The following is a 25,030-nucleotide window of genomic DNA, read 5'->3' as shown; positions in this document are numbered from 1 at the left end:
GGCCAAATGAGAAATCAACTTACAGGGGACTGTGAAACACTAAAGTGTATAAATACAGACAATAATTCAGCCTGAATTACATACAGGTGTCCATAAAATAAGGTGTCCATAAAATAATCACAGAACCCAGAACTTTGTTCTTCCAATTGAATTCATGGCATTTTTTGTAAACTCAGGTTTTTTTTTTTTTTTTTTTTTTGTTTTTTTTTTTTTTTTTTTGCCAGAGATGCTATAGGAAGCACCTGTCGCATTATAAGGATGCTTCAGTGATCTGTTATTAGGAACTCTGGAGGAAAATGACCTGGGCTGGGACCTTTGTTTCTGTTTTTCTTTCTGTTATCAACTCCATTTTCCTATGTTTGGTCATGAATCTTATTACAGACTCTTGATCTTTCTTTTTTCTAATCAGTGTCCTGTAACTGCTGTAAAAATTTAAAGGGTTTCCTCTTCCTCTTCCTCCCCCTTCCCTTAACCTCCCTCCTCCTCCTCCTCCTCCTCCTCCTCTTCCTCTTCTGTCTTCTATATCTTGCATTTAAATCAGAGAATGATTTGGGAAAGATCTTTAAAGATATAGCTTTGCCTCTTCACATTTAAGATGAGGCAACTGAAGCATATGGTCAGAAGGAAGGTGTTTGCCCCCCAAAAATGTGTCATTTAATGGCAAGCCAGGGAAAACCCCTCTGGTTTCTGCCCATCAAGCCAATAATCTTTGTGCTGTATAATTCTGTCTCCTTCTACCTAAAATATTCAATCTGGCGTCTGAAGTTACTTCCTGATTTGCTTTGTGTTCTGACTGTAGAATTCCTAGGGATCACACTAGACACATCATTACTCTAGATTTCAGCACACTGGCCATTATGGGCATTTTCTGTGAAGAACAGAAATAAAAGAGGCAGAGGATGAAATTCCATGCCAAGATAGTTTTGCATCTGTGTATTTACAAGTTGCCTGAGAGAGATTTTTGATGAGGAGGGAATCAAATATAAATATGCAAGTGAGACAAAGACAACTCGGAGATGTGGTGGTACTATTTACCATAGCAGTGGTGAGTAGAGCTGTCACTCTGCTCTCTTCCTCTTCCGACTCTTGCACAAATCTAAGCGCATCAATGGAAAACTGTTGCTCAAAATGTGTTCCAGTTACAGTCAATTAAAGGTCAGCACGTGTAATTTACACGAAATGGATAGCAAGAACAAAAGGTTTCAGTTGGGTCATGAGGAATAGGTTCTATTTCATTTGCAGATAAGAGCTGCAAGGGCTTTTGCAAATACATGATGCAGAATCACTGTTGTTATTATTATTTTTTTTTTTAGAAAGCATTTTTCCAGGTTCGGTGTCTCAGCCTATTTCATTTTCTTGTTTGCATGCATGCCATAGTCATTAGTACAATTGAGTTATTGGATGACCTGCACTGGTAGGCTGGTAGGCTGCTTGATTGAAATTATCTTTATAATGGAAATCAGAGAACACTTTTAACCTTGTTAGAGTTCCACTGTATCATTGATTAATATATAAAGAAAGACATAAATTTCACAGTGAGCTATTTATTTCTAGACAATCTTGTGAAAGCAGTTTGGGCGATATTACAGAAACTTTTCATACCTTTGTCAGGCTGACACTAATGATCCTGATTATTTCTGAGACGTTCAAAGTGTCAGTTTTAATTAAATTAACACTTAAAATATAGAGAGAAATGAACATTTAAGTGGTTTTCTAAGAGTTTGACAATGTGTACGAAGATTCTTTTGTTGCCTAGTGAATTTCAGAGAATTGATTTTGTTTGATAAGGTTTTTTTCTTTTTACTAGTTGCAAACACTTGGCTAAGTGGAACTAGCCAGTGTTATCAAGGTCACGGTTTCAGGCATCTATACAGTGAGTATTTTCATATATGCTGTACTGAGTATATGATATGGAGAGAAGAATAGAAGCAGCCAAGACCTGCTGTTAATCTAGTGAGGGATACAGCGACTAAAAAGGAGATAAGCCAATGCACAACATTACAGCAACACAGTAACAAGTGTTATCCAGACCCACTTGAGAAGGTCAGAAAAGGTGTCCTAGGGGAATTGTCCACGAATGAACACTCTTGTAACCACTGAGGTGACAAGCAAAGGGTCTCTAAGAAATAGATTGTGGTATTGAAGGACAACGGAAGCTTAGGGCTTGACTAGAGACTGGGGAATAATACAGATTTTTCTTTCTGTGACTCAGGAGTCACTCATTCAGTAGCCCAGACAAATATCTTGAGCCACCCAGCTCCTAGGACCTTACATGGACCTTGGAAAGAAAGGCTTTTAGCATACTGTCTTATTTTCTTTAGCTTCTGTTATAGCTGTCCTTAGAAATAAGCAGGTACCACCATGGCTGCAAAGATCAGGCTTGGAACACTGGATCTGCCTCCTACTTCTAGAGGGAGTTTGAGGAGCAGGGACTTGATTGTTTGGTAGGGCCTAAACTTGTTACAGAAAATCAAAACAAAAGGGGGGAAACCTGGTCCTGTTTTTAAAGAACCCACTTCTATAAAATCATAGCCCTGCTTTTAGACTGCTGTTAGAGGAGTGTAGAACTAATTAAGAGACCTTAACATCATTAATAATTTTCCTACTTGAGTTTTATGAGTACTGTTTTCGTTAAAAGCTCTCATGAAAGCCCTGTAGAAAAGCTAATGTGCAGCTTTTCAATGTATTGCCCTTCAAGGCTCAGGTTCTAGTTAAGCATAAATTGCCTACAAATAGCTAATTGCTAGCTTCCACAGTAAAATGTGCTTATGGTCTCAGGGTGCGCTCATAACTTTAAACATCAAGTACAGCCAGTCCTTCTTTTTGATAAACACTGCTAAGAAAGATGTTAATCCAGAGAGGCTACTAGACTATTTCATAGGCTTTAAGGTACTTGGAATCGATTTGGACAAACTCCCTGAGTTGGGGATAAAGGTGTGCAGGAGGTGCTAAGAGGCAAACTCAGGACCTTAGGCTTCTTAGACAAATGCCCTAACACTGAGCCACACCCCCTGCTCTGGACATGGCTTAGAATAAATTCACTCATTGTCAATAGCAAAGATTCATATGAGTTCTAGTTTACACTCTAGGGTAGAATACCTTAGAAGGTAATTAATTATGTTTCCTATTTAAATATCCCTTTCTAAAAAAAAAAATCCCCTTCTAGTCCTTCTCTTTTCCTCTTCCTCCTTTTTCTCTACATTCCTTTTTTTCTCCCTCCCCCATCTCTGTCCCTCAAGAAAAATGTACTATTGAGAACAGATGATTTCTATTTCACTTGAATGGAAAAGCTGCTACCGACTGTTTTGTCTCTAGCAACAGACATTTGTTTTGTCCAGGAAGTGTAGCCAAAGGGGTCTGTCTACATTGCCTCACTGGCCGCTGTTTGCATGTGGGGAAACTAGAGGCAGCCCCACACTTTTCCCTTGCCTTTGGGATAGGTGGCAGGAATCAAAGTGGAAACTCAATAAAACTTTCAGAAGCAAATAAACAGGACCTAGAAGGCATGCTTCTCTGGGGATAGGAAGGCACCATATGTCACTTTCATATTTTTAATCAAAAGGCCAAGGCTTCATCTAGACTGGAGTAATAAGTATTTGCTTTCTAGAGATTTTCATTGAAATGGCAAATGTCTTTCCTTTAACTATTTCTCATGCATTTCCCCCTGATCAGAAAACAAATAAGTACAAAATGAAATGCCCTTAAGAAATTTCTATAAGACACATTATTTTATGAGAGGAGGTAACACTTTCAACACTTGGCTGCCTAGAAACCTCAGAACCCAGGCGGTTGGTTACAGTGTCACCTTCAAGACCCTTAGAAATCCTTAGCTTACTCCCATTCTTTCACCAACAAGGAAAGGAGAGAGAAGGTACCTGCTAAGAACAGTAATCGTGAGACAGCCATGGCACAAAATAGTTGAAAGAGAGAGTGTGGTAAGAAGTGCCCCATGTCATCTTCTGGTGATTTTAGTAAGTGACAGGGTCAGGTGTAATGAAGAGAAGAGGACATGAATGGTAACAGCGGCTTATTGAATGTCTCTTCTAGGAAGTATCATTCTTGGCATTGTGTCTGTGTTCCTTCATGTGACCCTCACCTTAGCCTCATAGCAGATCTATTTTTTCCTCAATTTTCTGGATGAGATGCGGAGACCTAGAGAAAGAAAATAGTTCTTTGTCTTTGAGAAGAAGCAGGAGGAATGAGACCATACAGCAATCTTTCAGGAGCTCAAGTTGGATACCGTGCTACCTGTCCACACTTCCAAATTTGTAACCTAGGAGAAAATTCCACAAGTATGCATGTTAGCCATGAAGGCAATAAACAAAAGGACCTGGAGATGAGGAGGCTAGGTCTTAGAGGGAATTCCTGACCGGAAGAACACGTGGTTACACAGCACAGTAGTAGTGTACAAGCCCACCTAGGTGGAAAGTGTCTTCTCTGGATACATGATAGATGGGAGCCAGCAGAAAGATCTGCTAGGGATGGAGGTAGAGAGTGGTGGAGAGAAAGTGCATTTGAACACAGAGAATCAAAAGTAGGAAGGTAGAGAGATTACAGAAATGCGGCAGCCTGCTGAGAGAGATCTATTGAAAAGAGGATTGGGGAATTGTAGATCAGGTAAGATGAGTGACTCAGGGAAGTGACTAGGTGATACAACAGAAAGCACTCTGGAGAATTCTTCCCAGCCTGGTTTGCTCTCTTGACATTTGTATGAGGGATATTTTTTATGGCATGATCCAGATGACTGAATACTAACTCCTTGCAGGCACCACTTCTTCTTTGTATGTCTTTATTGTCATTATTGAATTATTTGCTTTTGAATGCTTATGATGACTCATTAATTTGGAATCCCTAGACTGGAGCTGATATTTGAAACAGTATCCTGAGGGGCCCTCCCCTATGTTCTTTTGCTGAGCAGTGATGATCTGAATGCTACTGTGTTCTTTTGTTACCATACTGGCAGTGTTCAAACCAAAACCATCCATTCTCTGATTTATGCATGCTATTAGCTCCAGCTGGGTGGCAAGACATGAGGCAGATCCTGTTTTATATATTAGCGAAAACTACATAAGCAAACAGAGATCGAAGAGATGGCCTTTATTAGAAAAGCAATCTTTGTGATATTTCTTAGCACCATGCAATGAGTTTTGAATAAAACCGAATGGATAGAGCACTCATGTGTCTGGCCTTATTCCCCTCTTTTGGCACCAGATGTATGTGACGTCATGATTCTAGCAAGAGAGATGTGCTGGTTTGTCAGTTAATCAAAAGTTGTTAAAGAAAACTCAATACAAAGGAGGCTAATCATCAGCTTGTCTTCCTTGTGGCGGTAAGACTTCTGGCGTGTGGGTTGCGTGTTCTCTGCAACAGCGTTACCAACAGTAGTACAGGTGCCCTTTCTGTGAAGGCTGTGAATCTCATTTTCTTTCTCTTCCTTGTGATAAAAGACTAGAGAATGACTCCTTGGAAAAGCTGGAAGAATATTAACACTAGCTACGTGCAGCCAAGCATCACATTTCCTCCCTCTCTTCTTCAGTCTTGTTCACAGTAATTCATTTCTTTCTCACACTTGTCCTCCTCTGGACCTATGTCTTTAGTGCTCTGCTCTCACTCCCTATAAATCAACTCCAAAATGAAGGAATTTGATTCTTGATGTGGAACAGTGGATTTCAGGTGTCCAGAACCCAAATGGGGCTTAGCCACGCCATATGTATAACCCATGAAACCACACTAACTCTGCTTACCAACCTTTCCAAAGCAAAGGCAACCACTATATGTTATAGGAAGGGTTTTCTTTTTTAACTGAAAGTACATTACCTCTGGAAGAAACTTGCTTAGAAAATTCTCCCGTCAGAGGCTAGGTGATTTGTGCATGTAGTGATACCGGCATTTTTTTTTCTAGTTACAACATTCTGGCCATCATTTGCAATCAATAGAATACTGTATGGCCTGAATTTTACATTTCACCCAGCTTCCTGGGGTGATGTGTTCTAATACCTTGCAGCCCACCTGACCTAATGGTGCCTCTTACCAACCCCCCACCCCAGGCATAGCCTCCAAGTTGCTTATTTTACAATACTATTTTTCATGTCAAAATGTTCAATTATGAAGCCTTTAAAAGACTATGCCCCCAAAGAACTAGGTAGTTGTGCAGGCGTTACACACTTTATTGTGACTGCTGAAATATCTCCAGAGACAAAAATGGCAGAATGATGGGACATGGTAACTTGAAATTACTTCCCAGTCTTTATAGTTTTGCTCTGAAGTTCATAGAATTTTAAGATGCTCCAATTGGAAGTAATGCTTTGATCCAGACCCCTTTACTACATGGCTGACAAAACTGAGGTCTAAAGAGCTAGTAGCTTCCCAAAAGAATGTAATCTCATAATCTCACACTGTAGCTCTGGTCTTAATTCTATACTGCAAAAAGAATAATGATCAAGTTTGTCTCATACATATGCATAGTGTATTTTTATCATGTTCACTGTCTCCATTCCCGTCTCTTGTTCTTGTTCACCTTCCATTAATTCCTTCCTTTGCCTCAACTAGTCCCCCTTGTACTTCCATGTGCTTCTGTGTGTATATGTGAATCAATGAGTTTCATTAGGGTGTTTCCAGGAGCAAAAGTGGATGTTGGCTTACAGAAACATATGTACCTTGCCAGTAGTTACACCACTGAAGAAAATAGCTGTCCCATCCCCATCTGAAAACTCATGCAGTATAGCTTAGGTTGTGTAAATATCTTAGAAGAAATGACAAGATTTCCTGATAGTATCCCTTCATTAATAGACTGGGCAGAGAGAGAAGTCAGGTATGGGCGTTCGGAATCATGACTGACATTTAAGGAGATGATTAGAAGAATAAATTGGAGAGTGAAAATAGCACCTGTAGGGAAAAAGAGCTGAAATGATAGCAATGTCCAGTGCTGCTGACGTGCACAAGATGACACCGAGGGATATGCATGAGATGACACAGAGGGGGCATGCATGAGATGAGTCTCTCTGAGCTATTTCTGTTCAGAGGTCACAATGCTTCTCAATTCACCTGATTTTCTCACTCCTTTCAATCATGTTCTTTTCAAAATTTATCTCAGAAGTGGTTCTGATAATAACTTTGGCTAAAACCAATCAGCAAAGGTCTATTTGCAGTGGAGGGCAATCAGCAAAGACCGAAGGTATTGGTCAGTGGTGCTGTCTTCATTTAGATGGACTGATGAGTTTGGCTGAAGTTACAATCAGAACAATTTTGCAACTTACTGGGTGCACTGTTTCTCATGCAATTTTAGGAATGGTGCGTGGTTACGTAAAATGGGTTTTTATTATGCATACAAATGGATGATGAAATGATGGAAGATGTCTTTTAACATGTTCCATGTTCCCTTTTTTTAACTCATTGTCTAATACTCCTTCAGCCCGTAAGAATTTAATTAGAGTGAGCAAAAGAAGTTTCAAAGTTGGCCGGTCCTGACAGCCTGGACTGTGTGGTGGTACCCTATAGTCTGGGGATGCGGAGATGTTACTGGGTTTGGTGATAAGGTTGCTGGCAGCACTGCATGTTACTCTGCTCTGTTTTTACATTGCCATGATTTTCTAGAACCTGCTTCAAATCAGACTTGAGTCTGAATTATGTAACATTTGAATCGGAATGAGTGCATGAAAAGCAAAAAGTTATAAAAAAACGGACCACAGGCACAGATTAGGACTAGGGAGGTGACAAACAATAAAGGGGGCTCTTCAGACTGTGTCCATGTGTGTGTTGTTGTTGTTGTTATTTTATTGTTGAGTTACAAGGGTTCTCTATATAGTCAGAACACTAGACCCTTAGCAGATAAATGGTTATAGATTATGAACCGTTGAGGCATGAACACCTTTAAATTTTATACAGCCCAGGTGATCTATTCTCCCTCCCCCCACACACACCTTGGTTGTCATTACTAAGAAACTATAGTGTCAGATTTAAGACCACAAACATTTAGACCTGTTTCCTCCCAAAGTTTTGTAGATATATTTAGCAATTAAAAGTGGACTGATATTAACTTTGAGTTACTTGCTATGTATAGTATATGTTAGTTAGCTTTTTTTGGTCACTGTGACCAAATACTCGAGAGAACAGTTTAAAGAGAGGGAGCTAGTTGTTGTGCTCATGTCTCAGAGGTTTCAGGCCACTGTGGTGCTGTGCGTGGGCATGAGAGAGCAGAGAGACTGACTCAAGGGTGCCTGGAGGAGAGCCACTGCCTGCAACAGCTAGTAGGTTCCACTCCCAGCAGCTACAGGGAGGCTCACAACCATTTGAATTCCCAGGTACCAGGGGTCCATCGTCCTCTTGGGCACCAGACATGTATGTGGTGTGCAGACATGCACAGAGACAAAACACCCATAGGGAAAAAATACTTAAAGAATGTCCCACATGCACTTGGTAGTAGGGTTTTTTGTTTGTTTGCTTGTTTTGTTTTGTTGTTGTTGTACTGAGTGTGCTATAGATGTCTCTGTGGTCTCCTTACAATTTTGTTGTTCAGGTCTTCCGTTTCCTTGTCGCCATCCTTCCTGATTACTTTATCCATTATTCAACGAGAGACTTTAAAATTAAATTTTGTTGTTGATTTGTCTTTTTCTCCCTTGAAATGTAACAGTTTCCTTTTACATATTTGGTTTCAGCATGTATATGCTCACATTCTTATCTTCCAATGAGTGGACACTTTTATCACTATAAAATCTTTTGTTGCCTCTCAACAAGTTGTGTCTGTCTTGAAGTCTGTCTTGGGTTATATTACCACAGCTATTCCAACTGTCATTTTGTTACAGATAAAAGTGTTCGTATGCTTTCCATCTTTTTACTTTCAATCCAAATTGCGTTTCTTTGTAAAAGCATAGACTTACACTATGCCGTTTTGGATTTAAATGATTCATCTCTACTTTTTGATTGGCACATTTGGTGCATATGTCATTAGTAAAATTACTGGTAAAATAGAATTTGTAGCTCTTGTTTTGTGATTTTTTTTTTTTTGTAAATGCCTTACATTTCATTTATTTCTTAGTTATTAACTATCACCTTCTCTTTTGTTACCAGTTTCCTAGTCTACAGTTTTGGTCCCTTGCTTTTCATAACATCTCTGATTTTGATAAATACCAACTTTATCTCAGTAGTTTACAAAATGTTTCCTTACATATGTTCTTTGTACCATGATTGTAAAACCACACCAACAAATCTGTAGTTTTTGCTCATTCACACTTGTATATTAAATCTGGCAGGGGGAATTGCAACCAAAACTATACCAACTGTGTTTTCTATATTAACTTATAACGTGAACTTTCCCAGCTGTCTCCATTTCCTCCCATGGATGCATGCTACAGTCATGTATTTGTATTTCATACTGAAGGATTTGGAAGAGCAGACATATTTGCCAGCAACAAACTGATCTTCCCCCTGTCTTCCACGCTCTGTTATGTGACAGCTTAGTGTGTGTGTGTGTGTGTGTGTGTGTGTGTGTGTGTGTGTGTGTGTGTGTGTTGGAGGGGAGAGGAGCTAGGACATTGGTAGCATTTGAGTATACAAAGCATTGAAAAACATTGTTTAAATTCAGCTGTGGGGTAGGAGATAGATAAAACTGCTGGCACTGTAGTGGGTGCCATTATGGGACATGTGCCTAAGGATGTTTTAATTTCTCCATCATTTTGATAGTTTTGAAGGACATAAACTTCTTAGATAAAGAAAGAACTTCTTTGAATCCTTTAAATGTATCTCCAAAAAATCAGCAGCTAACCTTGTTGAAGGGCCCCTTGCAATGAGGTGCGCCTGTTACATTGTTTTCACAATTTTCTACTTGCTCTGGATCTTTAGTTATTGTGTGGTTTTTATATTAGGAAACATTGGTTAGTTGAAAATTATTTGTGTGAATTATGCCCACATGCCATATAGGAACACATATTATTATATAACACCAGGGCATCATGGTCATGAATATTACACTGCTTGAATCGGAAAGCCTTTACATTTAGGAAGCGTCAAGTGTCATCCAAGGCTTTGCTTCCAAATGTTTCAGTTTTGCTTGCGTGTGAAAATTTGATCATTGACTGGAAACACTGTCAATGTGTTCCTTGAAGGAATGGGCTTGCACATTCAGTTCTGAGAAAAATGCCTGCCAATATTCAAGTTGGAAGACAGTTTGTGTGCCAGTCTTCCGAGTAAAAACAGTGTTTCAGGATATGAATGTTTAATTCATATCATAATGCAATGGTACACGTGCTTTGCCTCTAGTTGACTACCGCACCTCAGTACGTAATGGGAGTACGTGGAGTATACATCCCGTTTCATCACACATATAGTATTCAAAAAGTCATACGCTCAGGGGTCAATTGAGTTTTTCTACTTCTTCAAGTATATTGGTAAGTGAAACTGGCTATTTTTTTAAAAGTGTGAGTGCTTGGCAGTAAAACTACAGTGACTCTTGCAGTTTAGTGTCACTGTCTTTACACATGCTACAGTGCCAGCAGTTGTACGCGTCCCCTACCTCACAGCTTCTACACCATCATCGCAGATGTCAGCACATTCATTTGAGGAAACACTGAACTTACACAACACTCCTCAAGGCTTTGCATACTTCAATATTACCAATACCCTAGCTCCTCTCCACCCTGCCCCCCACAACACACACACTAAGCTTTCATATAGTAAAGCTTGGATGATTAATTACTTCTGCCAGCAAATGAATATAAGCAAAATAGTAGTTCCAGCCCATGTTTAAGGGTATGTTCATTTGCAAGGTGAAAGTATACTCTGTTGAGAGTGTATTCGCTTCATTTTTATGTTTGCAGCTCAGAGTTTAGTCTCTCTTTCCAAAGTGGCAAGATTTCATCTACTGACTTTTCACCTAGCTGGCATAGCACAGTGTGAACGTTACAGTTTTTTATTAGTTTTTCTACTGTTGTGTACAGTGTTTTGGCAAATATAACACAGGAAGTTATCACCTAAGATATTTCATTGGCTTTTACATTTCCACTTTGAAAAGTTATAATGAATAGTTTTGACTTTTAAAGAACTCATAACATTTGTTTTAAATATTGAATTCCATTTTCTTTAAATTGAGAATGATTGAATTCAAGATACTGCTGCAGCTTGGTTTGTAAGGTAATACTATTCTTAAATGTTCTCTTATAGCAAAAAAAAATAGCATAAATTATTTGTATTTTAATGTGTTTATTTATTCTTTGAGAATTTGACATGATATATTTCAATCATATTCATTCCCCTACTACAGCTCTTCCTAGGTCCTCCCCCTCCTCCCTACACAACAAATTTCATGTTCTTTCTGTCTCTTAAGCAAAACCAATTGTTGACTCTGTTTCTTAGCAATTAAACTTTATTATACAACCCAACTAGCTTATACAAGAAGGAAAAAGGTTAAAGGGACAAAAGAGTGAACCTTCCGGTAGCCGTTCCACGGGACAGATCCTTAGGTGTCTCTCTGGCCTGCGTGCTGGTCCAGCTGGTCCGCTGCTCTGCACGCTCTCTCTGCAGCCGACTTTGTTATTCTCTCTTCCCCAACTGCCTGAGTCACGTGGGAAGGACCGGCTCCTTCTCCTGGTGAAGGTCCATTAGAAAGACAATAGTCCAGGTGGGGTTCCCAGGTCTGCTTCCTGAATTCCAGACCCAGGATGTCTCCACTCAGTCTGTCACAAGGTATTCATGGGGTGCCCCAAGGGTAAAGCCCGCCAAGACTGCTCCCACCTGTGACAAGGCTTATTCTTTCCCACAACCAATAAATTATTTATACCTGTAAGATCAAGAAGACAAAGAAGAAGTCTCCTCCCAACTCCACATCCCACATTTTGAGGACCAAATCTAGTTATTCATGCTACAATGGTGGTCTACTGCTGATCTACATCACTAACTCCCATAACTTTGTTCTTTAATTAAAATTATAATCTATAGATTCCTTTCTTCCATGAACACTTTTTAAATAAAGGAATTCAATATGTAACCATGGCTGGCCTAGAACTTGTTATGTAGACTAAGCTGGCTTCAAACTCAGAGAGATCTACCTCCTTCTACCACCTGGGTGCTGAGATGAAAGGCATGAGCCTCTCTCATAATGAGTTACAGATAAAATGTTAAAATCAAAGTATTCTTGATAAATAAACTACAAATATGTATTTCCACACAGAAAGCCTGAAGGTCATATACTTCAAAATAATAATTTATCAAACGACGACATCCAGGCATAATGATATATACCTATAATGCCAGTACCTATAAGGCTAAAGCAGGAGAAAGACGTGGTGAAGGCCAGCAGAGAACACACATATGGCCAGTCCTCACTCCTGGGGTTTATGACAAAATGTGTCTGAGCCTGTGCTCCCAAAATTTGCATTTCACACAAGGCTCAAGTAGTCTGCTGATGCTGCTTGTTTTAGGACCACGACTTTAAGAATCACTGGACATGGGTCTTGCTACTCATCTTAGACCTCACCCTCTGTCTGTTGAACAGGCTTCTATGTTATGTGAGTAAGATTGCTGAGCAATTTATATTTATATTAAATTTTAAGACGTACGCTAGAAGCTATTCAAAAGAGACACAACAACACACTAAGACACAGTATATGAATTAAGAATTCCTCTGCATAGAATCAGCAGTCATAGTGTATGTGCTTAACCAGCCAATCCAGGGCTGTGACACACTGAGGCAGGCTGCCACAGGTAGGTAGGCTCAACTTACACAATGAGCTAGCACACATAGCAGTCACACTACCCTTTGGACCTTTGCTTTACTTCATCCTCATCTTGTAGCCAGGTGTGACAGGTATTGCTTTTGTCTCCACTTTAAAGATGCTGAAACTAAGAATTTCAAGAGAATTAAATATCTTGTCTGATGTTTTGAAATGGTCCAAGGATGAGCTGTGACTAAAACCCCAGGTGTCCTGATTCCAAATTGTTCTTTCCACTCTAATATGGGATGTACTTCATATTAAAGGCAAACCGATCTGTAGGACTTTCAGGGTTTTTTCCCCCTCCTAGATTCCAATTTCAAGACATGACTTGTATAAAATATTAGGGTAATTCTACCTGATTTCTTAAAATAGCTTGATTTCTAATACACTGCAAATTATTAGGGAGCTTTTACTTTAATGGCCTGGCAATTAATAATGAGTCACAGTAAAATGTCTGTGGGGTAGAAAAAAAAAACACATTGTCACCAGCTCTGTTCATTATCCTCTCTGCTCTATATCCAGATCAATCAATAGTTAATTAATAACGATGTGCTTCCTCAAGTACAAGGTTATAAATTAATTTAATGCTCATATGCATATTTTTTGTACAGAAAATGAATGAGGAATGCCTGTCATGCCCATCTCATTGTACGAAAATGTATGTAACAATTGTACACATACAATAAGAATGGTTTGCTTAGCCAAATGTTTGTTCATTTCTGTTCATCAGTATTCATTTGAGCTACTTCCTTGCAGTTTGTGGAAGCAGTGCAATCAGTTGAGTAGTGTGGCAGATTTAAATCAGTAATAAAAGCCCTAGGGAAATTAACAAGACAAAACATTAACCACAGACTAAACATTAACATACATTAGCATTTTTATTATACCTATGGAATTGTTAAATAGGCATGGTTACTACTATTAAAAAGCTGATAATTTCAATGTATATTTTGCTTGAAAACTTTTAAGATTTAATTAAACGAAAATGTACAACAACATGGTATATGGTTCAAGAGACGAAAGCTCAATGTTATATTTTAACTGGAAACATTTAGAATTCTCACCCTTGGCCCAAGATACCCCTAAACAAATTTCATGGGCAGTATTTGGTAAAGTGGGTCATAAGAGCACAGTTCATATTTAATATGCATTATCCTACAGGGGAATTTAGTGCTAGTAATGAGTAAGAAAATTTCTCTCATGGTAATATAACCTACTAGGAAAGTAATTTTTACCTTTTCTTTTCAAGGGAACCTGAAATAAATATGGCTCCTCAAATATACTATATTCTTCCTTCATATAGGGCTAGAAGGATAAGTAAAGTGAAACCACAGGACCAAGAAAAGGCAAAATACTATTATGGGTAAGAAGTAGGAATTGGCTATACATGAATGAATATGACTGACATTATGTTATATGAAATAAGCCATGTGCAGAAGAGTGACAGATAGCACAGAACCCCTCTGATGCATAGAAACTAAAACAGTTGCTCTTTTAGAAGTTGAGAGTAGAGTGGTAGTTATCATGAAGGCTGAGAGGGATTGAAGGGAGAGAGAGAGATAGAGAAAGGCTGCTTAACAGATGTAAAAACACTTTTAGACGGAAAAGCTAATTACAGTGGTATGACTATAATTAACAACTTACTGTATATTTCAATACAAAAATAGATAGAAAAAGAGAGACCTGCTCCAATGAGGCAAAGGCATTTATTATGGAGCCCAATCTGAGTTTGATTCTCCAAACAATATAGTGCAAATGAACATGGGCATGTGCAGTCACACATACAGATAAGTAAATGTTAAAAAAAGGGGGCGGGTCTTGAATGTTTCCAACATAAAAGAAGACAGACGTTAGAAATGATGGATATGCTAATTGCCTTGATTTGGTGCCTGCACATTATATACATATGTTGAAAGATTAGTGTACTACCATGCGTATGTACAAATATTATGGTAATTTAAATACAAACAGCAGCTTGTATATCCTGTCCCCCAATGGTCAGATGAATGTATTTCTTGACTGCATGAAGATAAGAGTTCTAGATACTGTTGGAGCGGAGTGGTACTAAGGTGACCACAGTGACTTGCTGCCTGTGGTGCAGTCATAGGCAATGCCATTTTAGTTGTCAGGTCTTGTAGTCTTTGACAGTGCTATTGCTTTTCCTGCTGTAGGTTCTGGCACATAAATAAAAGCACCATTAGGAATCATAGTTCAGAAAAAACAAAAAGGCTTTAAATTCCTAGTCTTTTGCCAGGCATTGGTGGCGCCTGCCTTTAATCTCAGCACTCAGGGAGGCAGAGGCAGGCAGATCTCTGTGAGTTCGAGGTGAGCTTGGTCTACAAAGTGAGCACAGGACAGCCAAGGATAGACAAAGAAACTCTGTCTTGAAAAACCAAAATAGATAAATAAGTAAATAAATAATCCTAATCTTTTGATAGAGACACTCACATGTTCAATAAATTCACTCCAACTACCCAAATTTAAAAGTAGCAATATTTTTGACTTGGTACATTATCCAGTGAAAGGAAATTGGATATTAATTTGCCTAGCAGTGTATAAAGGCTACTGTAAACTGTGTGAAGGTATAGAAGTGACACACATACAAATCCCTGTCCTCACAAGATGCTTCCAATTCTTTCCTTGAACTTTACTGTCTGTATATTCATCTGAGCTATGTTAGTTAGTGATATGTCATTGAAGGTTGGTACTCTTTCTTCCCAAAACAAAATGTAAGCAAATGGAAAGCACGCATCCTGCTCCAGGGAGGCAGTACTGTGTTAAGATTGTAGTCGGACTAATAGGTTCAACGATAGTCAAGTGCATCCACTGCCTGTTTGCATTAGGCAAGTCTCTTAAGCTCCTGAGCCTCAATTTCTTCATCTATATAGAACTGATAGTATTTAACATAGTGTCTGGCACAGAGAGCAATATAATAAATATAAATAAGTATTCATGCTTATTTATTTGTACATTTATAGGGATGTTGTCTTAGGCATTAGTCTGCAAATAACCACAGAAACAACTTAGAAGAGGGCTAAGCAAGTAAGAAAGCGAGTCATTTAAAAAAATATCTGCCATATAGGTGTGAAAGATGTGTCCAATAAATGTTTTGAGTGGATGAGTGAGAAATAGCAGAAAGGAAAGAGGGAATCTGGCTTTCTTAAGTGCCTGTACTCTTTAAATACAATCCTGCCGATGTTTAGTTGATACATGATTCACAGCTGATGACGTGACTATTGGTGTGTTGATGTGCTTGCTTCCCTCCGGCCTTTTTAGGGAATCCAGATGAGCAGCTCTACTGACATTTTTCAAAACCCTTTAACTTGAGTTTAGTAAGGACGCACTTGTAAGAACTGGGTGCGCTCTGTGCGTGGAAGGCTACTCTTCTAGCAAGAGGCTACTTGGCACCACCTCTCAAACCACTCCATCTCCTGCATCAGATTGTCTCCAGTGTCTAAATTGCCTGTTGTGGACTTCTACATGCATACCAACAGCAAGTGACATTGAAAGCTGTCACAGAGTGAGGCCTGTGTAGAGAGGGCCCTGTTGATGTTTCCTTTTCATCTTAAGAATCTGAGTAGACAGAACTCCTCAGCAGCCGAGTGCCCTTCCCTTCTACTTCTGGTTCTTTGACTTAAAACCTCATTACTTGTTTTGACTCCATTAATGACTCTGTTCTGCGCTTGGAAAGGAAATTTAGGGAGGAAATTGCCTTGCATCTCCAAATCTGTTTCTGCCATCCTATCTGTGAAAACATTGTGCTCTATTATATTATGTTTCTTCTTTTTTTTTTTTTTCAGATTGGCAAGTTGTGTGCCCACTCCCAGCAACGCCAATATAGATCTGCTTATTATCCTGAAGATCTGTTCATTGACAAGAAGGTATTAAAAGTTGCTCATGTAGAACATGAAGAGACCTTATCCAGCCGAAGAAGGTGAGAGAACTCCCACCCCCACCCCTTCCTTTCAGCATACAATCAGCCACTGTGCTTTCAGGCCAAAAATCACTGGAGCAAAGTTTCTCACATGCATGTTATTTACTTCTTCAGAGTAAGGTGCTGAATTAAAAAATATATATCTCTGTTACAGAATAAAATCATACTATAATTGTGCCATATTAAGGTGGCATAGTTTCCAGGTGTAAATATTTCTATTTTCCAGGTATAAATACTTAGTTGGACAACATAGGTAGAACGAACTTCCTATTCAAGAGCCCTTATTTATGGAATAAAATATTTCCTGCTTACAAGATCTTATAATTCAGTGATGTAGCTTGCGGTTATTCTTATTATTAACAGTGCATCCAGCAAAAGGAGGTAGCAAGACACTCCAGCATACTCACATGACACATTTTACACAAAACTGAGTGTGTTTTTCATAGTTCTTAAACCATCAGTCAGGAGGCAATATGCAGGCTCTAATTGCCTTTATTCTCATACACCCCACCCATCCTCAGGCTCTAATTCCTTTATTCCCACTCACCCCACCCATCCCAGGCTCCCTTCAGTCCTAGTCTAGCTTCTGGGTTATACTTAAGAGGTAGAAATCATATGGGAAGCCCAACACAACTCTCAAGAGAGCTGGGCTACCCAAAGAATTATACGTGTAGCCAGCCCTGCATTGACTCAAGACTAGTTAGGCATTGGTCTTCTGTTGTTTTCTTTTTGTTGTTCTTGTTGAATTTTAGGGAGTTTTGAGAGGCTGGCCTATAGGTAGAAAATTAATATATTAAATAAATAACATCTCAGGTGTGGGCTATATTTGTTGTTGTTGTTGTTTTTCTTTTAGATTTTGAGACAGTCTCTCTCTATATCCCTGGCTGTCCTGGAACTCATTATGTAGATCAGGCTGGCCTCAAACTCACAGAGATCCACCTGCTCCCACCCCTGGAGTGCTGGAATAAAAGCCTGAGCCACCATGTGCAGCCATCTAGAGACTGTGTCTTTTCTGAACCACTTGAGGAATTATCTTCAGTCTGTGCAGGACATTGCTTTTTAACTGGTGGAAACTTTCACATACTTGACTTATACATGCATGAATTATGTGTGTATGTACCTATCGTTATTCAGTTCAACAGTAATTTATCAAATATCCAGTAGCGCTACAATGTATACAGGACATTGAAAACACAGAGACACGATCGCTAGGTCAATGGGAAAACAGACCATAAATACAAGCAGAAGAGTTTCCAGAGCACAGAGGCAGCCTACAGAAAGACAGATCCTCAGCTGCAGGAATCTTCAGGAAAGGCTTCATGGAAAAGGCAGTTTAGTACTTTGCAATAGTCACACTGCGAGCATTCTTAAAATAAACATAGCAAGCCAGCCCCATCTTGAAATTACCCTGTTGCTATGTACCATTTGTATTTATCAGTTAAAAGTTCAAAATAAGGAAAAAAATAAATGAAATTAACTTGTCAATCCAGACACATTTGTAAATGGGGCGGGGGTTCTGGCGGCCCTCTGCTGCATGGCTTCTACCTATTTTGGACTCTGTGTCACGTATTTCCATTCGCTTTCCTGGGGAGAACTGTTCACCTGGATGCTGATCTTTCAGGGAAAGAAGAAACTGACAAAGGAGCCCACCTCCCCCCAGCACCGAGATATGATATTTTGTTTAGAGCTATTTTTGAACCTATAGGCAACTTCTGAACAAATGAAACGATAGTAAGAAGAGGAAGAAGAAACAAACGACAAAAGCTATAGATTTGACTTAGTGGCAGGATTCTTCAGGGTGAGTGTTATTGGCAGGGTTTCTTTGGGAAGGGTGCCAGTACCCTTGCACATTTCTTACTGTGTTCAGTACAGCACTTCACACTCTCAAGAGAAATGGATGTGTGCATCTATCAGCCTCAGCACCTGTGCCCAAGATCTATCAGTGGTTAAAAACATAACAATTGGAAAGGAAAGCTGTTCTCATCCTCAGTGTGTGGAGGTTTCAAGCAAGCTGTCTGAGTCTGATTATAAATCAAAAAGCCCTTTGCTTTATTAAAGTAACAACACACAAAGAAACACGGGATTCTTTTGGAAGCATTCAGAAATCATCTGTTTGTTTTGTCTGCCCCCAACTGGGTACTTTGCAGCATACAACTAGTCTTAGAAAGAGCTTAGCTCAGTTTAAAGACAATTTTATATTCAACCGGTGGTCTGTGTGTGGGATTCAAGTTTTCTTTAAGGACTACATGTTGGAAATATCTGTTGTAAATTTTAGAATGCTGAAAGCAGAATACCATGCACTCCTAAGGCATCAGCACAGATGTAATATGGTCAGCACAGCCCTTTCCACCTCTGGTATTTTTAGTACATTTGAGTTGTCAGTCACTCCCTTTTCTACTCTTCTGAATTCCTCCTTCACTTGAGACACTGTACACCTGGTCCTTTTCATATCCTAGATACTGTTAGGTGGAGCTCATGGATAATATATTTTCCTTTTCAAGTCCACTCAGCACCTATACACCAAGCTTATGACTCACCTGCCAAAGTGTGATAAAATTATAGTTCTTCCCCCTTTGTAGAAGTCCCTCTAAGTACTTCTTGTCATTTCTGTCCGACTTAGTCTGAGAGAGCAATGGGTTAGGTACCCTTAGGAAATTACATAGAAAAAAAAAATACAAGCTGATGTCTCCCTGATCCAAACCTAAGGCTAGTAATTGCCTCCTCTCAGACCACTGCTCTTTAAGTTTTGCTAGTCACCCTTGTAAGTTCAGCAACAAAATATATTGCAAATGTGTCAGCAAATGAGCTTCAGGTCTGGTAGATGATATCCTGCTCCACAGAGAACATTGCATTTAACAGTTGTCAGCCTTATCTATGTGTTCAGCATGGTGTAATGGTGTAAGGCTTGGGTTCTAATGAGTAGAGGACCCCCCACTCAGTCCAGTCAAGGAGACAAGTATACAAATGAACAATATCTTACATTGAATTCTAGTCACCTGACAGAGCTACCCACAAGAGAGTGGCACTGTCACTGAAGGAAAACTTAGCAGCCTTTCTGGGGAGATCAAGAAAAGCTACTCAGATCAGTTAGCTTTTGAGCATAGCTTATGAGATAGAGAAGGGGAGGTGTTCCAGGCAAAGGGAAGAGAAGTGCAGTCATCATCGAACCCCTACCCAGATCTAGCCAATGGACAAGACATTCTCCACAGTTGAGTGGAGAGTGGGGTCTGACTTTCACATGTACTCTGGTGCCCCATATTTGACCATGTCCCCTGGATGGGGAGGCCTGGTGGCACTCAGAGGAAGGATAGCAGGCTACCAAGAAGAGACTTGATACCCTATGAGCATATACAGAGGGAGGAAATCCCCCTCAGTCACAGTCATAGGGGAGGGGAGTAAGGGGAAAATGGGAGGGAGGGAGGAATGGGAGGATACAAGGGATGGGATAACCATTGAGGTGTAATACGAGGTGTAATATGAATAAATTAATAAAATATATTTAAAAAAAAGAAGAAGGATGCTGGTGTTTGGAGCTACAGAAAGTTGTAGTTTGATATTAAAGTGGGAAAGTCTCCCTCCATCAGAATTACGTAAGATCTCCCATCATTCCAATTTGACTTTAGTCTGGGTTTTTTTTTTTTTTTTTTTTTTTTCTTTTGGTTTTGGTTTTGGTTTTGGTTTTTACCTTTTCTGTCTTTTCAAATTAAACAAAACAATGATATCAAATTACTTTAAGAAAAAAGGAACCTGAATAATAAGAGGGGAAGTTCAGGATCTGCAGTCAGGGATGAAAGGCTGAGTTTTATTTGCAGTGGTTTCCAATTATCACTGCTTTGATGCCTGCCCAAAGAGATCAATGTGAGAAAGTGAAGGCAGCCCTCTCCTCCACATCTGAAAATGGGGATGCTCTCTCTGCAATGATGGATGCCCTGTTGGGGAAAATCACATGCACCAAGCTCCAATATTCCCAAATGGCTTGTGGCTGCAAAGCACCCCCATCCTTTAGTTCCACATTTCACACATTAAATCAAAACCTCTATGAGGAGACCCTTTCCTAAGCAGACTGTCAAAGCAAATGTTGAAAGCCGTAAGCTGCATCCTTACTATGTCAATGATATGTCATATTCATTCATATATATATACATACATGCATATACATATGATGTGATTAGAATCAAAGAACATTCATTTCATGTCAGATTATTTCTCGAATGTCTGCTGAACAGGCTGCCTCAGTTCACAAGTAACATGCCACCTAGTTTCAAAAGTCTTTCTTATAAAGAAAAACAAGAAATATTCAACTTACTGTCTTTGACAATTATATGCATGAAGATGCTATAAAGCTTCACTTAAGAAAATATAAAAATAAAATGTTTAGCTTCCGTGCTAGAACAAGTTTGAGGAGAAGTGACAGGAGAAGACAAAGAACAGGAGAGATGACAGAGGCACAGCAAAGTCAGTGGGAGGTAAACTACTCCGGTCACACTCTGCTGCCATGGTATCAGAGGACATTATCTCTTGTCACTGCCCTTTGGAAGCTCATTGACTCTCCAACAGTTTACAGAGTCTTTTACTACCTTCAAAAATACTATGATTACATTTATTCTCAAGAGTCGATGTGTTCCGTGGAGACCAAGAGTTATTTTCCCGTGCTAATATAAGAAATGTTGCATAAAGAAATGCTCTTGTGCTCTAATGCTGTCCCTTGAGGCTCTGAGAAATAGGCCAGCAAAGACCCGGTTTTAGTCCTCTGAGGGGCAGACGGCATCTTGTCTCACAGGCTAGGGATTATTTAAAAGTCAGCTGACTTGTGGTACTGGATCAAGAACTCAGAGTCTTGCGTGTTCTGGGTAGGAGCTGTGCCACTGAGCCGCATCCTAGCCTGCCTTTCATTATTCTGAGATTCCTCTATGAACAAATGTGTCTTGAGGCTACTCAAAATCAATAGAAGATAATATATCCTGAGAACCAGAAAGAACCTATTGGTAAAACCTACCAAGAACAGAAGGTAGTATACACCAATACCAACACAGCACCTCTGGCTAATGGGTCTGCGAATGATTGTTTTCCTTCTACCTTCTTTTATTTTCTAAATGACTCCTGATGCACACGAGTTTCTTTTACAATGATAAAGTCAAAAGACTTCATTTGAAAAGATGGAGGACATAACTAAAGTTGAAGATCTTGCCTGTCATCTCAGCTACTAAGGAAGCCAAAGAAGGGGTATCACAACTTTAAGACCTGTCTAGAGAGCTTAGTGAGACTCTGTCTCAAAAAGGCAAGACAGACTTAGCCATGTAGCTCAGGGGAAGAACACTTGCAATGCCCTAGAATCAATTTGCAGTGCTCACCCCCCAAAATGCTTCTAATATCTGGAGGGAACTTGTTTGTACTTACAAGTACCCACCTCACAAGATGTGAGATCGGAATCATGTTGCACAGATGGGTTAGCTGGAAGTTGCATTTTAAAAATTATCCTACACACCCAGGTTTGTGTAGAATATAATCTATTTAATTATATAACACATTTTATACTTCAGATTCATGATAATGAGAGGATGGGGAGGGACTTACATTGTGAAGAGATGACTGGTTTTCTCTGTGGATACTGCAGTTGTGTGAGTTAACACAGGATAAACACCTCTCATGCATTGTGTGTTGAATCATCATAGCAACCGTGTGACACAGATGCTGTCATTACTTTCATCTATGATAAGGGAAATCAAAGCTCAGACAAGTTTAGAATCTGCCGAAGGTTGCGTTGCTAGGTAAGTGAGAGTGAGCTGGCATTTCAAACAAACTCAGCTGGGGCAGACTCAGAGCACATTTGGAAGGATTGTTCTGAGAACATAGCCACAGTGATAACATGGTTGCTGGGTGAAGTTGGGTTCTCAGCTGACATTAATGCCAAAGTAAGTTTTAAAAACTCACTCTCGTGTGCCCATCCTAGTTGACGGAGGTAATGAGTGCTACATGAAGCATGATGGGCTTTTGTTCCTCTGAGTCATTTACTTCAAGTTCCAAAACATTTCCCTCAGTTCTGGAATAGGATGCCTCAAACTCTTGGCAGTTTCCTCAGAAACTGTCTTAGGTTTTATATATGTATTATGGGCCTTAGGTTTATTGAAGTCCCTTGTCCCTTTGACATTAGGTAGACCCTCATCTGGACATTCCTCAACTTGTCCATTATCTTTATGATCAGCTCAGAAAGCTTCAAGGGTTGAAAGGCAGGGGAAAATTCCGGTTCCCTTTGCTTTCAACTTCTAGGGATAGCAAATTGAAAGGCCTCGGTATGGGTTCTATTCTTCTTGTCCTGTTCCATGTTCATGAGAGTGTGTGTAGAGGTGGGAGGAAGCCTAAGGGAAACTCTTTCATTAAATGACTTTCTCACATACTCTGGTGCCTCACATTTGACCATGTCCCCTGAAGGGGGAGACCCGGTGGCACTCAGAGGAAGGATAGCAGGTTGTCAAGAAGAGACTTGATACCCTATGAGCATACACAGGGGGAGGTAATCCCCCTCAGGAACAGTCATAGGGGAGGGGAATAATGGGAAAATGGGGGGGGGGAGAATGGGAGGATACAAGGGATGGGATAAACATTGAGATGTAACAAGAATAAATTAATAATAATAAAAAGAAGGCCAGCATTTCCACACACTGTTTCCTCATGGAGTAGGGGGAATTACTCAGTCTCAGCTTTTAGTCTTTCAGCTTTCCCTCTTGGGAACTGGATTATTACCTTGTAAAACTGAGCATCTCTCTGATTAGCCATTAATTGAACCCATCTTTCTCCTCTTGAGGAACTGTGATGTTGACTTTTATTTTCCGAGCTCTGTACCAAGAGCCTCTTCTCTTTGGATATTGATGGTGCTCAGATGCCAGGCCTAGGCTGGGAGGTGAGCGCATGCACAGCAGGAAGCAAGTGCTGGACTATCAGGCATTATATTATATGTCCCAATAACCTTTTCTTTTCTGCTTGGTCTGTCCATCGCCCTGACTTTCCTGTGACCTAAGTTTTGTAGATATGTACTGAAAACTGTCTCTTCCTGAGACACACACACACACACACACTCTCTCTCTCTCTCTCTCTCTCTCTCTCTCTCTCTCTCTCTCTCTCTCTCTCTCTCTCTCCTGGAAGGCATTGCTGGGCTCACAACTTCCACTACCCTTCAGATAGCAGTTGCACCTGTGGCTCCCCCTAATGCCTGTGCACCAGAACAATCCATTCCTACCTTACAGAGACTGTTGAATAATTGCTCCTCTGCCAGAAAATTCTGTGACCAGACTTGGATGTGAAGAGCGCCGTTGCTTTCTATCATGGGCATTACTTTCAAAATAAAGTATATTTTATTTTTGTTTATGACTGGACATTTATTATAACAGTATTTAAATCATGTTTCATAAACATATTCATGTAGCCAGTCTGATAACTTATGTTGTACATACATGTATAACTGAAACAAGATAATAGATAAAGTCTTACTATAATTTATACCTGTATATTTGTATACTTTTTCATGCTATATGTGTTCTCTTGTGCTCACTTTTCTTATCATAAATAGCATAGAGATGAAAGCGAATAAATAATAATATATGTACTACTACAGCCCTCTCCCCTTGGCTCCACCTCACAGGAAAAAAACAATATGCAGACAAAGAACAAAGCACCCTTCCTCCTCTTAGCAGATGTGAGTTTCTCTGACTATATAATCAGGAGGATTTCATAGAGCTTATAGTATTCTGAGCACCCTACCATTTGGATCTGCAGCCATTAGACAGAGCCTATATGGGAAGAGGCCATCTCTAGGGTAATAGCATTGTAAATTACAATCAATGCACTCAATTACGCTCAGAAACCAAAAGATATGTAGTGCTCCAGTGTGCCTTGTAATCAGCACCTTTGAGAATGTAGGTAGCAGCATTCTGAATTTTAAAAAAGGGGAGGGGAGCTGCTGTGTGCATGAGAAAATGGATATTGGAATTAAATCATCCTCCTGATAGGAACAGCATCTTCTGTGGAAGGCAACCTTCCCCCATCCCCAGTATCATTTTATTGATTTTTTTAAAAAGCTAAATTGTGGCCTTGTAGCTAAGAATGTCTTTAAAAATCATTTATTGCTCTAATCAGCCTGGCAGAGCTTTTCTGTCATGCTGATAAGGAAATTAAGCTTTTCTCCTACTGTGCTTGCTTGCCTCTGATGCACAGCTGCTTTGTTTTCCTTTCAGGGAACTGATTCAGAAGTTGAAGTCCTTCATCAGCTTCTACAGTGCTTTGCCTGGCTACATCTGCAGCCATAGCCCCGTGGCCGAAAACGATACCCTGTGCTGGAATGGACAAGAACTTGTGGAGAGGTAATCTGTTGTGAAAGTTAGTTAGAGCAATATCTGAG

General features: G+C 39.7%; 1 protein-coding gene across 1 annotated transcript in view; it reads left to right on the top strand.

Annotated features, from left to right (window-relative positions):
- The window catches only part of Gpc3 (glypican 3), a 352,553-nt gene that overhangs the window by 211,378 nt on the left and 116,145 nt on the right, over window positions 1–25,030 (top strand). Inside the window, exons 4-5 of the mRNA XM_051142244.1 lie at window positions 16,505–16,638; window positions 24,867–24,992. Of these exons, the coding sequence (XP_050998201.1) occupies window positions 16,505–16,638; window positions 24,867–24,992 (260 nt within the window). The remainder of the gene's footprint in view (window positions 1–16,504; window positions 16,639–24,866; window positions 24,993–25,030) is intronic.

The sequence above is a fragment of the Acomys russatus genome, chromosome X (assembly GCF_903995435.1).
Source record: "Acomys russatus chromosome X, mAcoRus1.1, whole genome shotgun sequence".
In the NCBI taxonomy this organism is placed as follows: Eukaryota; Metazoa; Chordata; class Mammalia; order Rodentia; family Muridae; genus Acomys; species Acomys russatus.
This window is presented reverse-complemented; position numbering and strand designations above follow the sequence as displayed.